This window comes from Pleurodeles waltl, chromosome 3_1 (assembly GCF_031143425.1).
Source record: "Pleurodeles waltl isolate 20211129_DDA chromosome 3_1, aPleWal1.hap1.20221129, whole genome shotgun sequence".
Classification (NCBI taxonomy): domain Eukaryota; kingdom Metazoa; phylum Chordata; class Amphibia; order Caudata; family Salamandridae; genus Pleurodeles; species Pleurodeles waltl.
Genome location: NC_090440.1, coordinates 549,572,478 through 549,588,513, shown reverse-complemented (window position 1 = coordinate 549,588,513; position 16,036 = coordinate 549,572,478). Strand labels below are relative to the sequence as shown.

General features: G+C 44.7%; 1 protein-coding gene across 5 annotated transcripts in view; it reads right to left on the bottom strand.

The window, feature by feature from the left end:
• Positions 1-16,036, bottom strand: part of DENND4A (DENN domain containing 4A) — a 518,288-nt gene that overhangs the window by 119,254 nt on the left and 382,998 nt on the right. For all 5 annotated transcript variants that reach the window (XM_069222901.1, XM_069222904.1, XM_069222905.1 and 2 more), the window contains one exon: positions 6,883-7,032. In XM_069222901.1, the coding sequence (XP_069079002.1) occupies positions 6,883-7,032 (150 nt within the window). The remainder of the gene's footprint in view (positions 1-6,882; positions 7,033-16,036) is intronic.

Here is a 16,036-nt window from a genome sequence, read left to right as displayed (position 1 = left end):
GGCCACAGCGGGGATGTGGAAATTTGTGTAGCCTGTTCGGAAGAGTGGGTCGAGTGACCATGTTTCCTGGAGGAGACATATGTCATGTTCGTCAATAAATGAGGAGAAGGATGGAAGGGGAAGAATAGATTTCAGACCTGCCACGTTCCATGAAACAAGTCGTACCCCAGATTGTGGCTGAGTTATCCTGTCTAGATGCCTGGGGTTTGTAAGGTTGGCTGTCGGGGGTTGGTCTGGGAGATGTGGTTGAGGGAGCAGAGATGGGTTGATACCAATGTAGGCCTGTGAGGCTTGCGGTGGTTGGTGATGTTCCTCTGTTGGAACTGGCCTGGTCCTGATCCAGGAGATGCTTGCAGGCCTAGGCAACAGCACTTGGTTTGGTGGGCAATGTGCCTGCAAGATGGGAGGAGCATCGTTGTCATGATTGCTCAGTGAACCAGAAGTGGTCTCGGTGTCATGGGTAAGGGGGGGAATACATGGGCAGACAGTGGTAGGATAAAAGGGGGATCTGGGGTTGGTAGATGTTAGAGGGTTGCAAGGTTTGCCTGCTAGGATTTTAGGTGGGGCTGTGAGTCAATCGTATTTACCAAGAGAGGATAGGTTTTCTGCTGGGTGGTAACTCGGGCACTCCTCGTGGAGCGTGGGTGGCCTGGGGTGTTTAAACTGGATGCGTGAGTGTGCTGGTGGGCTTGTTCTTGCGTCTAGGGCCACCAGATTGTTCGCCATGGTCCTGTTCTTGAGTGTCAGTTTTAGGATATCAAAGTGAGTTCCCGGGTCTGGCTGTCGTACTACATTAATTAGGTCCTCACGTATTATGGATCGGCAGCCTCTAACATGGCGAATCCAATGGATTGCCTTGTTTTTGACAGAGTCTACCCCTTCCTTGCGTGTCAATGTGGTTAACTTGGGAACGTTAACCATTAGAACTATATTACCTAGATGGGACTGATCAGTGGCAGGTTGTGCAGAGTATTTTGTGGCGGTATTGCTCATGGGTTTGAGGGTTTTATGATAGATATCTAGTGAGTTTCCTATGCCTGAGTTGTGGAAAAAGGGTGTCTGGTGAGAATTCATGGTCTTTTCTCCGATAGGGTGATGGCCGACATGGCAAGAAGCTGAGGGGTTGGGCGGGTTTGTTGTGATGCCTGATAGGGTTGGGTTTTGGGCAAGGTTAGTGGTGGTCGTGTTATTTGCGTGGGTTAGCTGTTTTACTATTGCAAGTAATGAGTTAACCATATGCTTGAGTTCTGTGACTTCCTTCCTTAGAGCTTGTATGCATTCGATATGTTGTGGGGTTACATGAGGAGAGTGCATATTGGTTGCTGCTGGCCCATCTGCCAGGGTGTCTGGGTTGATGTAGTCGTGTGATTCAGGGATGTTGGTTAAGGGATTGAATCGGTTACTGAGCTGGATGGAATCATTGGTGGCGAGCTGTAGGTCTTCTACTGGAGAGGGGGCGGCATGGGTGATGACATTCCTGCTTTCGCCCACCCCTATAGTGTCAGTGACTAGTTGCCCACGTTTCACGAAAATCTCAGCGATTTTCATGGGACCATCCTTCCTGTTAGTTGAAGTGGGCCCCCCCCAGTTTCAATAGAAATATTTCCCTGGGGGCTAGTTAGTATTTCGTTGCATTCGCCCAGGAGAGAGTCGATTCTATCCATAACGCAGTTACTAGCTGCATGCTTATGCCTTTTTCGCTTGGCTTTTAGCACTGCCCCGGCCCCTGCCTCTATTGCTTTCCTTTTGCCCATCTGTTGTTAGTGTAGGTGCAAGGTTAAACGATAGGGTGTCAGAATAAATGGAGTAGCTGACTCGGGATACAGAGTTGGCAATGACAAAACAAGTGGGACTAAGTCCAATGAGGCCTACTTGGGAGATAGATGTCAGGGGGGTGGCCCAGCCCAGCCTCTGTCAGCCGCTGACGGGCGCAGGACGGGCCTGCCCTTGGCCCGGGCTTTGCCCGGGCACCGCCCGCGCGCGTCCCGCGACGGCGGGAGCGCGATAGAGTTTTTAAAGGGCTCCTGCCCCGCCTCCTGACTTCACAGCGCGTCCCGCGACGGCTTGAGCGCGATAGAGTTTTTAAAGGGCTCCTGCCCCGCCTCCTGACTTCACAGCGCGTCCCATTCAGAGGATGTACCTGGAAGGGGCTCCGTATAGGGAGCCTGTGGTAGTGCAGGAGGCACAGAAAGAGGATCCAGCACAGACACCACATCCATAGCACTTGATGCTGCTCCCGGCGTCAGAGACTCCAGGGAAATCAATATAGGAGTCAACCGTTCCAAAGGCACTGTGAGAGGTGTCGGGACAACAGGATCAGACTGAGGTCGTAAGAGGACATGCACCGGAGCCAATCGGAGTCAAGAGGTTGAACGGGCACCGAGGATGAAACCGCCGGCGAAGACCCACTCAAAACCCTCACCACCTCCTTAGGGCTCAAAGGCGCTCCATAGGGAGGGGAAGATCCAAAGATAGAATGCAGGGGCGAATAGTAATCCCGCATTTGGACCATTGTCACCCCTGCACCGGGATACGTCGCAAGGGAAGGGGTCGACTCAGGTGCAGAATCCACAAGAGGAGAAGGGGGGGCGGTGATGTCAAAGGGTGAGATAGCGCCCAGGAAGACTCACCAGGAGATGCCGATGGAGCACCAGAGGTCGACGGAACCATCAGAGAACAGCTTCTGGAAAGCTCCAGTGAAGACGACGGACTTTGACGGGGAAGAGGACTTGTCTGCCAGCGAGCCAAGGAGCTTCATGCGATGCTCCCTCAAAGACTTTGGCTTCTGACGATGGCAAGCGTGGCAGTCATCGGCATTGTGATGAGACCCGAGCCACCACAAACAGACAGACAATGTGGATCCGTCACCGACATATGCCGGGCACAGAAGCCACATGGCTTAAACCCAGAAGGCATATACTGTACACTATTGGAAGTAAAAGAGTGTAGAAAAAAAACACCCGAAATTGGGTAGAAAAGGCCAAAGGGCCTGAGGTACTTGCTACACTGGATTTGTGTTGCTGTGCGGAAAAGAAGAAACTGACAACAGCGCGTCGGAGGAGGGACTATATGGACTCTGCTGACGTTATGCCCGGGGACGACATTGCTGCGGAGTCGCTCGACGGGCTCTATCGATGCGTAGAGGTAGTGCTGAGGAAAAATTTCTGGATCCAGTCTGACACCAGGGGAGAATTCTAAGATAAGGAATCTGCAGCTAGTTGTCTCGATCAGACACATATATTACCTAGTGGCAGTCGCCACTAGGCAGTTATAGTTAGGACCATGTTTCCATAGAAAAAGCGTTTTTTGATTTGCCTATATCGTTGGCACCGTTTGACGAACCTTCACAAAATGTGCCCTAAAAAGTGGACCAGTGATTCTTGTTGCACATAGAAAGTTTCAGGGTGATCTGTGATGCAGGGGGCTAAGAAAAAGGGTTCTCAAAAAATTTTGCATTTCCCATGTTAATTCCCATAGGACCTATCAACACATCTACAGCCCAAACCAATGGATGGATTTACACAAAATTTGGCAGCAAGCTAGCTGCCAGTACCCAGATTGTGATTTTTGTTATTTGTTGCAAATCCATTCAGACGTTTAGGAGATTATTTAAGGGCAAATAAATTTGTATATCTCTGATCGTGAATATTTCGCGAACTATTTGTGAAAATTTGCAATTTTTTTTTTAACTGCGAAAAGAAGCATCGCAATTGGCTGACCGCAACGGAATAGAAAATTACAACCACCATTTTATTTCAATGGACACGGCCCCGGAGGGTGGGGGTGGGGGGGGGGGGGTGGTTTGGGGGAAATTCAAATTGAAAGTGGCATAAGGGGTCAGAGTGAAGGTACCCTGACCCCAGGGGTATGAAATAGGTGTTTTTTAGGGGCAAACTATAAGATTAATATAATTTTGCATTAGGGTACGCGATATTCACGAAAATTCACAAATTTTATTTGCAACATATTCTTGATTATGGAAAAATTTGAAAGACAAACCACAGACTCATTCATACACTAGCTCATTCACTCATCCATGCAACTCAGAGGCTCAGGTGTCCACTCATGCACCCACTCAGACTCACTCACCCACTTTCAGACCCACTTAGACACTCACGCATGCACTCACACATCCACTGACAGGCCCTGTGGCCAACCTTTGCTGCACACGGCCAAAGGCCATGCATGGTTGGGTGGTTATAAGGACTCGCGCCTTCGCCATGCACAGCTAAGTACTACATTATTTCATTGATGAGATCTTGTATGGCATCTTTGATACAACTGCAACATTTGCAATAACATTAATGAAATGTAAACTTGAAAGAACTCCAACTATAACTACTGAATTTCTATGGTTTTGTATGAGTAAATTCAGAACTGAACTATAATGTCTCTGTAACCTTTGGTTTTTTTCAGTGTGTGTGTGTGTATATATATATATATATATATATATATATATATACACACACACACACACATATATACATATAAACTCACCATATATATATATATATATATATATATATATATATACACACACACACACTGGAAAAAAACAAAGGTTACAGGGACGTTATAGTTATGCTCACATTTTAAACATACCAAACCATAGAAACTCACTAGTTATAGTTAGAGTTATCTCAAGTAGCTATAACTCTTGCTCTAAGGTAACTATAACTCACGCCCCTGTCATGCACAATTTGTTTTGTTAAATTGATATTATCAATGTTGTTGTCAAAGACGTCATGAGTGCCGTAGTTTGTGGGGTAATTAGCAGTGCATGGCGAGGGCGCGAGTTATAGTTACCTTAAGGCATGAGTTATAGTTACTTGAGATAACTAACTATAACTGGTGAAATTCTATGGTTTGGTACGTTTAAAATGTGAGCCTAACTGTAATGTCCCTGTAACCTTTGTTTTTTCAAGTGAATTTCTATGTTTTTTAAAATTCTATTTCCTAACTATAACGTCCCTGTAACCTTTGGTTTTTTTTCTGTGAATTTCTTTTTTTATTTAAACTTATAGTAATTTTCATTACTATACGTTGATCCAACCACCGCCCCATACCGCCAAAGGCGGTGGACGGCTGCAGTTGGTTGCAGGGCCTGGCCTGCAGCCAAACTCTATAACCACCCAACCCTTCGGTCGTGCGCAGCTGGGGTTGGCTGCAGGGCCTGGCCTGTGGCCAGTCCCTGCGGCCGACCCCTATGTCAACCCAAACCATGCATGGACCCCCTCTCCTCAGGATGATATCTCAAGAGCTCCCTCCCCTATACCCAGTGTAAATACTGAATTTCTTTGGTGGGAAGAGGCTGCGTGCCCCCCTTCCCCCCAAGACGATCTTGGCCCTGGGAACCCCATCCCCCAGTGCCAGGCCTTGTGACCTGGGTGCCCCCAGGGAACCCAGTTCCAATGTTGGACTGTGTGGGGGGCCTTAAGGCCCCCACGGTCCCAGCTGGCTCCCCACCTCCTGCTAAGGCAGTTCCCCCTTTGTGAGAGCAGGTTCCTCTATGTGCATGCACGCATCTCCATGGGCCAGCAGACAGAGGAAACCTCTACTCTGATGAAGGGAGAGCTGTTTGACAGCTCTGTCTTCATCAGAACAGAGTGTTTACTGTGGCTTGATGGCAGCTATAAAGCTGCAGCCAAGCCACAGCAAACAGTTATATCCAGGGGGTGGGCACCCGGGACGCTGGCAGTCCCCAGGGCCATCAGTGGCTCTTCGAAGGGGTCTGTGCCGCCCCCTCCCACAAAAATAGCCCCAGGGGGTTGGTGGTCCCCAAGTTTATGGGTGTCCAAAACAGATACCTCTCCATTTTTTAATATTTGCCCCGGGGAGATGGTAGTTCCCTTCTCCCAGTTTACTCAATGCCCCGAGGAGGTGGTGGTCCCTAGGGCTGCAGGGGGGCCTTGCATGCGCCCCCGCACAGATTTATACAAATGCCCTGGGAGGTGGCGGTACCCGGGGCTGCAGGGGGAGGGGGGAAGGGGGGGGCAATCGGTCCTCCACTTCAAATAAATCTATGCCCCCGCGAGGTGGAGGTCCCAGGGGCTGTTGGTGGGGGGGTTCTGGATAACAATGCGCAAGCTCGCGCTTCCATTTTTTAAAGCATTTTAACTGTGAATTTGCGACCCTGTCTCGATTCTGCAGCAATTGTTTTTTTTAAGTGCTTTTTAGCTCTGTGTGATCCCTCTAGGATCTCCGCTCCAGAGCTAAGGGGTCAGGGTGTCCCTACCCTGGCCCTTATCTTACTTTTTATTTTTTTTCCTGAGATTTCAGCACAAGATTGGGAAGGGTCGCAAATGTTTCGCATTCCTATATAAGCAAATTTAGATTTTCTTTAATTTCTCAAAAACTACTGTACAAATTTACACAAAATAACAAAAAGGTCGCTTTCTGGACCAAGAGCTACCTTTCTGCCAAATCTGGTGTAATTCCGTCCAGTAGCTTCAGCGATATTGCTGTTCAAAATCCCTAAGGAAAAATGAATGGGGAAAATGTGCTTTGGAAACCCTGCCCCCTTTTTCTCAGTCCCCACTTGACAGATAACCCCGAAACTTTCCAGACAGCAGCTGATGTGCCTGGCAAATTTGTTTGGAAAATTTGGTGAAGATTCATCAACCGGCACCAAAGATATAGGCAAGTAAAAAATGCTTTTTTCTATAGAAACTAGGTACTAACTATAACTACCTAGTGGTGACCACACCTGTATGACTTTGCAACAAAATTTTCATGGTAAAGGTATGCATGGTAAAGGCATATATGTGTGGTAAAAAGTAAAGTTGTTTTGTTGTAAATGCATGCGTGGTAATGATTCATGCATTGTAGTGACCACGTTGTAAAGGCATGCATGGTTCTGTCATACAACCGATATCAACTTACCACTGCCTGCTGTCTTAGAGGTGATATTCGTCATGCTGACAGGATTCCTGAGGTGAAGAATACTTGAGACAGTTTTGACACTCTTTGATTCTTGACATTCCAGCTGTGAAAGACAATCCTCACTTCCTTTGGGATCTTCATTCTCTGAAACTATGAGGAACAGAATGGAGGCATTTGAGCATTTACAATCAACTCACACAAAGACAGATCACTATGTATTGACATTGTCTGCATCTGCTACAAATGTGTCATTTGGGTGTCTAATCTATAATATAAATTAATATGGAATGAATATGACATACATATGTGCTATACTTAAATAAGGCCTGAATTACATAATTTTATATCTTTCCTAAGGAAAGTGCCTTACTTTTAGTAGTAAGGCAAACCTATATACTGACATTTTTCTACACTACGCCAACAGCTTTTCATAGGCACATTGCACATTCTGCTTTAAGTGTATTTTAACTATTCTTGTATCGCTTTCGACAGGCTAGCCTAACAGTCAGTTTTTAGGACTGGCAATTCCGTTGTGTGTTAAAACAGACTGAATAGAGTGCACTACCATCACAAGTGTCTCGTGGTGGAATAACTGAAACAAAGAAGAAAATCAGTGCATTTACAATGAATACCGTTTAAGTGCACACGTTCAAGGGCCCCTCCCACAGAGCAGATGATTGTGAATCAGTTTTAGATAGGCAGGCAACATGTTCGAAAGAGGGAGCAACTACTGAAAGAGCACATCCACCTAGGTGAAATCAGCAAAACCTTAGGACAGTCAAAAGCTGAAACGTGGCTGAACAAAGAGATCTAGTTTTAGGATAGTATTTCACTAGGTCTTTAACCAGAAATTATTAAACGTTGCCATAGAGACACATGTGAACAATGAAATATTTTAAAATGAGGGCTTAGGCACTAAGGCCCTCATTATAAGTTTGATGGGTGGATAAGCTGGGTCAGCGTGAAACAGCCCACAACATTAATGCCGGCTCATAATCGGGCCGTCTGCAATGTTGCGGTGCGTAGGGTGCAACAGCACCAGTCACGCTATTCACTGTCTTCTAAGCACACAGTGAAAAGTGCGACGGGGCTATCAAAGGTGTCGCATCAACTGCCCAGGTCAAGTGCATGGGCAGTGCAGGGGCCCCCATGGGTGCAACGGCCATGTAAAAGCTGGCAGAGGGGGGTGTCGTAATCCCCAGGGTGGCGCTGCATGCAGCATTGCCCTGGCGGATTAGGACCGCCAGCACCGCCAGTGCCTCCAGTGGAGGGAAACTGGCAGTGCTGGTGGTCCGACTGTGGGCCACGGTCATAATGTGGCGGTATGACTGCCCCAAAGCGGTCGGATCACCACTTTGGCGGTGGTCAGACTGCCACCACGAGTCCAATGTTCCTAGGACTGCCAGAGTCGTAACGAGGGCGTAAGTCTGGAAGTATGTCTCGCGATGTGAGCTGCTTGGTTTTGGACTGACTGCAAATGACCAAGAAGGTTTTCTTTTTGATGGTCAAATAGAGGCAGTTAATGTAATGCAGATGGGAACCTGTGCACAAAACAAAGCGAAGTGGAGTCTTCTCATGCAGAACATAGAGGAGGACATATCTGTGCCCATCCAAACATTTACTTGAAGATTACTATTTATTTTTACTCGAAGGCTCCTAACTGTCTGCATTAGAGAAGGACAGGATCCAAAATCTGCTGGTCATTGAGTCACAGTTGCCGGGGGGGGAGGTGAGCAGCACTTTTGTCTTGTCAGCACTGAGTTTGAGTCAGGGTACACTCATTCATGTAAGCACTGATGAAAGACAATATTGAAGAGCCTTCCAGTCCTTCATATGCATAGTCTAAATAGGAGTTGAGTGTCATCTATTAATATAAATTAAGACAAAAATATAATATCAGTGTACCAAGGGTATTCACACAAAGATTAAAAAGATAACATGAGATGGCAGAGCCTTGAGGGTACACACATTTGACAGGGGATCACAAAACTGTTTGGAGTGAAAATAAGAAAGGGCCCTATTACTAATGCCAGATAATTAATTGATAGTCTAGAAAATTTGATTTTCAGTATTTGATGGCACGCAGACCCTGTTTAAACAGAAGCTCCTCTTGGATCACAGTTTTATAATGATATAGTGTGGCCTAGTAGTCTTCCTTCGTTGTGATACATTTTGAGTGGCACCAAATTTATTATGTTCATTTATTTTCCTTTTTGAAGGTCAGTCGACCATCGGATTCATACTTTAGGGGGAACTTTATAATAGCATGTATTTGAATGATGATTTTTTAACAATTTTTAACTATTTTGCACATGAAGTTCTTCATAAAAATGAACATAATTTCATGATTTTATCTGTTTAAAGTTGCAGATACCGCTGGCACGATAACACTGTGTTCAGGGTATTGTGCCTCCTTTATTTTCTGATAGTTATTTAGGGGGTCAGGTTGTGACATTTTGCCCATGTTGACTGCCATCCTGTAGAGTATGCGATCTGGTCGCTGGCGGGGAAATCTCCTTCGCCTTTATTAGAAAGGAATGCGCACCGAAGGCAAGCCTGCCCTAATTATCCTTCAGCAGGGTCTGTGTTTAAGCTACTCCTCTATGGAGGTTTATGCTTTGAATCTGGTCGTGCCAGGTACAGGTTGTTGTGAGTTCTCTATTTCATCTATGCCTCAGTCTGTTCCTTCTGCTCTCTTAAGTTGTCTGACTGTACAATGTCTGCAAACATCTCACTTTCCCAAACTGGAGTAAAAATTCTGCAAGTACTCTGGTGGTTCAGGTGGCGTTAGTTAATGTGCTTCCCTCCTTAAGAATGCACTCCATATTCATGAGCTCCTAAAGGAAGGAACATTTGGACATCCTCTTTCTTACGAAAACATGGATAAGTAATAGCTGGGCACCAGATATTGTTTTAGCGATCCCAGAGGACTATTCTATAGTTCACATGATAGAGTAGGTAAGGGGGAGGGTGCCACAATCACAAAACAAACCTTAAAGTGTAGCTCTTTTGAGATTTCTGAGTTGATGGGGGCTGAATCATTAGGGTTTTGCCTTTTTCCTATGGTGAAAAAGCCCTTGGCAGGAATCTTAAATTATCGTTCCCCAGACGCCATGCTGCCAAATTTTTATCCTCCTTTAATGACTGTCTTTCCAAATAGCTCCTAAAGTATCCCTACTTCTCTGTTTTGGGAGACTTGGATATAAATTTGTATAAGGCTGAGGATCATCATGCGTGCCTTCTCCTGGTCAATTTGTTCGCTGGGAACTTGAGGCAGTTTGTAGACAAACCTAATTATTCTGCAGGTAATTTGCTGGATCCAATTTTTTCGAATTGTTGCGTTGATGTTACAGGCATTTTGAGTAACACCTGTTGGATCATGCAACAACCCATTTTAGTTGGAGATTAGAGCACGACCCAGGGTGTAGAAGGCTGAATCCCTTGCTACCTCATCAAAGTTGGGCTAATATTAATATGGAGACTATGTCTAATCCCAGCAAGCATGTTCCACCTCTGTCTGGTGTGACTGAATTGGATGCTTTGGAAGTTAATGCCTGGCTACGCAATATGGCAGAGCGAATGGCCCCATTAAGACAGGGTTTGGCGACCTAATACATCCCTCTGCTCCCTGGTTTAACGTGGAACTCAGGATAATAATGTACCAACAATGCAAAAAGCTTGAAAGATCTTGCAGTAAACTTTATTGACCAGTAGACAAAGAACTCTACAAAAGGGAGCTTCATATTTACCACCAGGGAATAATGAAAGCACAAGCAAAGTTTTTCGTAAATACATTGCCATGTCTAGAAGATGTATTTAAAATTAAGAAGAAATTTTCCAATTCTAGTGCCCTAGCTCAGACCCTTGAGGTCTCCCCGAAATTATGCATGCAGCTTTCTGACAATAAAATCATGGGCATTGTTTATGCCCTAAATAAATCCTCTTGCTAATACCAGAGTTGATATTAATGGATCAGGAGACCAGTCTCTGATAACTCAAACTTTATGCCCTTGCTCACTGAGAGAATTTACCACCATTACATTGAAAGCCCTTCTAGCCTGTAAATCAGGCTACCATGATGACCCTTGTCCCCCTCACATACTGGCTGCCAATACTGAGGCCATCAATCCCGTCTTGAAGTCTCTTATAAATGCCTCTTTACATTAGTCAATTGTCCCCAGTTGTTGGAAGGCCAAGTTGATCTCGCTATTAAAAAAATAATAAAAAAATAAAATAAAAAAAGACAAATCTATTCTAGCCAATTATAGGCCTATTTCACTGCTGCCGGCTTTTTCGAAGATTCTTGAAAAAAATGCCAAATTTTTTATATACTTGGACTCAAGTCAGTTGCTGCATCAATCAAAATCGGGTTTTTGCCCGGGGCACAGCACTAAATCTACCTCCGTAGAGGTCTCTGATGTTATAAAATTGGCCATGGATAATGGGAAGCGAGCTGCCCTATTGTTACTATATTTATTAGCGGTGTCTGATACAGTTTCCCATACTATCCTGTTGAGATGTTTGCAGAACATTGGAATAGTGGGGCTGCCTTGGCCTGGTCAGGCTCTTTTCTGTCAAGCAGATGCCAATCAGTCTGGATGCCACCATTTGCTTTTGACTCCAAACTGTTAAAATGTGGTGTTCCTCAGGGCCCTGCATTATGTCAAACATTGATTAATGTTTATATGTCTTCTTTGGCAGTAATCTTTTGGAGTGCAGGTTTGTCTCATACCCTGACAACAAGCAGAGTCTTTTAACCTGAGACGATAACGTCTTTACTGCCCAAAACAGATTTGAAGCATGTCTGTCAGTGGCATTCCAGTGGATGCGCTGGAATAATCTCCAATGCAATACCAGTAAAACAGAAATCTTATTTTTTGGTCTCCCCTCCCTTCGAGGCGCAGTGAATTTTGGTCCAGCTCTCCTCCAACTCCTACCATGGTGGTTCAGAATTTTGCGGTTAAGTTTGCCAATAAATTATAATTCAATTCCCAGGTGGACAGTGTGGTGGGGGCTTGTTTTGGACTTCTCAGATCTCTGAGAAAGTTTCTGTTCTTGCTTCCTCCCCATTGCCAGAAGATGGTAGTTCGCACCCTCATAACCTCTTGGCTGGACTATGACTAAGTTTTATACTGGGGTCTCCCATTGTACCAACTTAAGAGATTCCAGTTGGTACAGAATGCAGCAGCCAGACATCTCTTAAATACTCAGAAAAAAAATCAGTTTATGTGCATCTCAAGGAATTGCTTTGGCAGCCAATTCACGAGAGAATTAAGAAACTGGTATTGGCCCACCAAGCATATTATAGATCAGGTCTTGTTTATTTGCCTAAAGACTTAATCATTACCACCCGGCTTAAACTCTGCGCTATTCAGATGCATTGCTGGCGGTGGCACAGAAAACTAAGAGGAAGAAACGGAGAGGTAACTCCTTCCCTGTGCTGGCCACTTCTGGCTGGACTGCCCTTCCTTTTTACTTGCGTGCCACTAAGAATGAAAGTTCCTTTAAGCAGAGCCTAAAACCTTGGTTGTTTAATATGATCTTTTAATTTAGTTGTTGGATCAATGTTCAATGAGATTCTAGCGCCGAGACACTCTGTAGTGTAGCCGCGAACTTTATAAATTCCATTTGCTTGATAACTCCTCATTGAGCCATGACAATGATTTAGTAAAGAGCTTAGGATGCTTTTCTCTTAGAAAAGCAACATTAGCAAAAATAATGACAATATTATGATAGTAGCTAGCATAAGTTGCCTTAGAAGTAATTTCCTTATCTGAGGTAAGAGGTTTCAATTATTCCTCAGGTTAGCTTTTTCCCTTCAACTACTTGAGTTGAAGGAGGTACATTGATTGACCTTAAATTTCTACAGGAGTATAAATTTAAATGTAACTAACAAATGCAAGACTAGCCTAAAATAATGAAGTCAAAAATATGACAATCCCAATAGATTGGCACCTGCTTTAACTGAGTAAGCACATAGGTTTGAACAATATCCTTTAGATAAGCAGCATTTGGGTCAGAAGGTCATCTACATGAGTACTAAAATCACCTAAAAACAATGGACAGCACCTGGGCGATACATGGAGAGATCAACCATATATAACATTTGAGACCTAACAGGCGGAATTTGACATGTACGATTCTGAGAGGTTCCGATATATATACAACTGGGGCATGTGCCGAGGTGCCATATTATAGAGCAGGAGCAACTGCTTCTGGTGGCCCCTTTGGAGGATCACTTGTTGTTGGACCCTCTGACAGATAAAGCCATCTCGCTTACCTATAGAAAACTAGTGTATAACTCAGTTGACCCCTTGTTGAATTTGAGGGTAGCGTGGAAACAGAATGTTGGATCACTCGAGGATGAGGAATGCTCCCAGGGAAATTGCTATACATACTCGCTGTAGACTAGTTTAATTAAAAATTCTACATAGAGCATACTACTCCTGAACGCTACTTCTTGACACAGGGCGAGGTCACCTACCCCACTGTGTCTTAGAGAGTGCGAGCAGGAAGAGACTTTCTTCCACAGACTGTGGTGTACTAAAATCCAGCAATACAGGGAAGAAAGTATACATATCCTGAACCAGGTAACGGGCCTGGAAGTACCCTCCAGAGGCTAAATGGATCTTCCTCAACGTCGCCAGCGAGGTACAATGGTCAGAATATCACAGGATTTGGTTGTGGCGAAGCGCAATGTGGCAAGGGTTTGGGGGTCCCCTCTCCCACTGTGAGTGGCTGGCTGGGAAGCGGACCTCGACTGGTGTCAAAAGGCTGAACATGCAGTGTACCTCAGTAGAGGCTACCCGCACAAATGGGAAAAAGTCTAGGGAGAATGGAAGAGTTATCGAGAATTGTGAGTATAGTGGAAGTGGTGGACTACCGAAGGCTGTATATATGTGTCCCTGAGTTCCACGGGAAAACAATTTGCGTGAGAGGGAACAGATTGTACTGTTGTCTATAATACTTGACCACACCTGTTATCTATGTCAAATGACAAAATAATATTGTATGCAATATTTTGCTGCACTGCTGTTGATTGAGCGATTCTTCAATAAAAAAAATGTAAACCTATTGACTGCTTCCTAATATGTCACAAACTGGGGAACAACATATTAATATTATCATAAATCATTGATGTGCATTAGGTGAAATGTATGCACAAAGTTCACTGGTGCAATCTAGGGATGGAGAAAGCAGCAGTGATACGGAGAGCATTTCTTTTTTTTTTTTTGCAACACACAACTACATTGTCTCTGCGTCTACTGCCAATTCCGTACTTCAGGAGTTAGCTATAAGGAAAAGGAGTAGCCTCTGCCAGACAGACTTCAAACTCAGGTATATGAGGACTTTGTTATAAGTAGTAAACCAAGGTCATTATCCCACAGTAGGTTGTGAATCGCTAAGGCATGTTTGATGAGGGAACAAGAATGAATTAACCCCTACACGGCCAGGCCTTTTCCCCCCTCAGGTGCCAGGCCTTTTTTTGGCTATTTAGGGCAGTTCACCCCTAGGCCCTCATAACTTTTTGTTCACATAAGCTACCCATGCCACATTTATGTCCTTTTTTTCCCCGGTGTCCTAGGGATTCTACAGGTACCCACAGTTTGTGGGTTCCCCTGGAGGAGACTAAGAAATTAGCCAAAATACAGCTAAAATATATATATTTTTTTTTAAATGGCAAAAAGGGCCACAGAAGAAAGCTTGTGGTTTTTTCCCCCGAAAATGGCATCAACAAATGGTTTGCGGTGCTAAAATCCCCATCCTCCCCGCTTTCAGGAACATGCAGACTTGAATCCGAAAACCACATTTTCAACACAATTTTTGCATTTTACTGGGACATACCCCATTTTTACTATTTTTTGTGCTTTCAGCCTCCTTCCAGTTAGTGGCAGAAATGGGTGTGAAACCAATGCTGGATCCTAGACAGCTTAACATTTCTGAAACTTAGACAAAATTCTGAATTCAGCAAGGGGTCATTTGTGTAGATCCTTCATGGTTTTCCCACAGAAAGTAACAGCTAAAATAAAGAAATATTGAAATTGAGGTGAAAAAAGCCATTTCTGTCCACGTTTTCTTCTATAACTTTTTCCAGCTATGTCAGATTTTTCAAAGCAATATACCGTTACGTCTTCTGGACTCTTCTGGTTGTGGGGATATATAGGGCTTGTAGGTTCATCAAGAACCCTAGGTACCCAGAGCCAATAAAGGAGCTGCACCTTACAATAGGTTTTCGTTGTACAGGGAGTGCAGAATTATTAGGCAAATGTGTATTTTGACCACATCATCCTCTTTATGCATGTTGTCTTACTCCAAGCTGTATAGGCTCGAAAGCCTACTACCAAGTAAGCGTATTAGGTGATGTGCATCTCTGTAATGAGAAGGGGTGTGGTCTAATGACATCAACACCCTATATCAGGTGTGCATAATTATTAGGCAACTTCCTTTCCTTTGGCAAAATGGGTCAAAAGAAGGACTTGACAGGCTCAGAAAAGTCAAAAATAGTGAGATATCTTGCAGAGGGATGCAGCACTCTTAAAATTGCAAAGCTTCTGAAGCGTGATCATCGAACAATCAAGCGTTTCATTCAAAATAGTCAACAGGGTCGCAAGAAGCGTGTGGAAAAACCAAGGCGCAAAATAACTGCCCATGAACTGAGAAAAGTCAAGAGTGCAGCTGCCACGATGCCACTTGCCACCAGTTTGGCCATATTTCAGAGCTGCAACATCACTGGAGTGCCCAAAAGCACAAGGTGTGCAATACTCAGAGACATGGCCAAGGTAAGAAAGGCTGAAAGACGACCACCACTGAACAAGACACACAAGCTGAAACGTCAAGACTGGGCCAAGAAATATCTCAAGACTGATTTTTCTAAGGTTTTATGGACTGATGAAATGAGAGTGAGTCTTGATGGGCCAGATGGATGGGCCCGTGGCTGGATTGGTAAAGGGCAGAGAGCTCCAGTCCGACTCAGACGCCAGCAAGGTGGAGGTGGAGTACTGGTTTGGGCTGGTATCATCAAAGATGAGCTTGTGGGGCCTTTTCGGGTTGAGGATGGAGTCAAGCTCAACTCCCAGTCCTACTGCCAGTTCCTGGAAGACACCTTCTTCAAGCAGTGGTACAGGAAGAAGTCTGCATCCTTCAAGAAAAACAT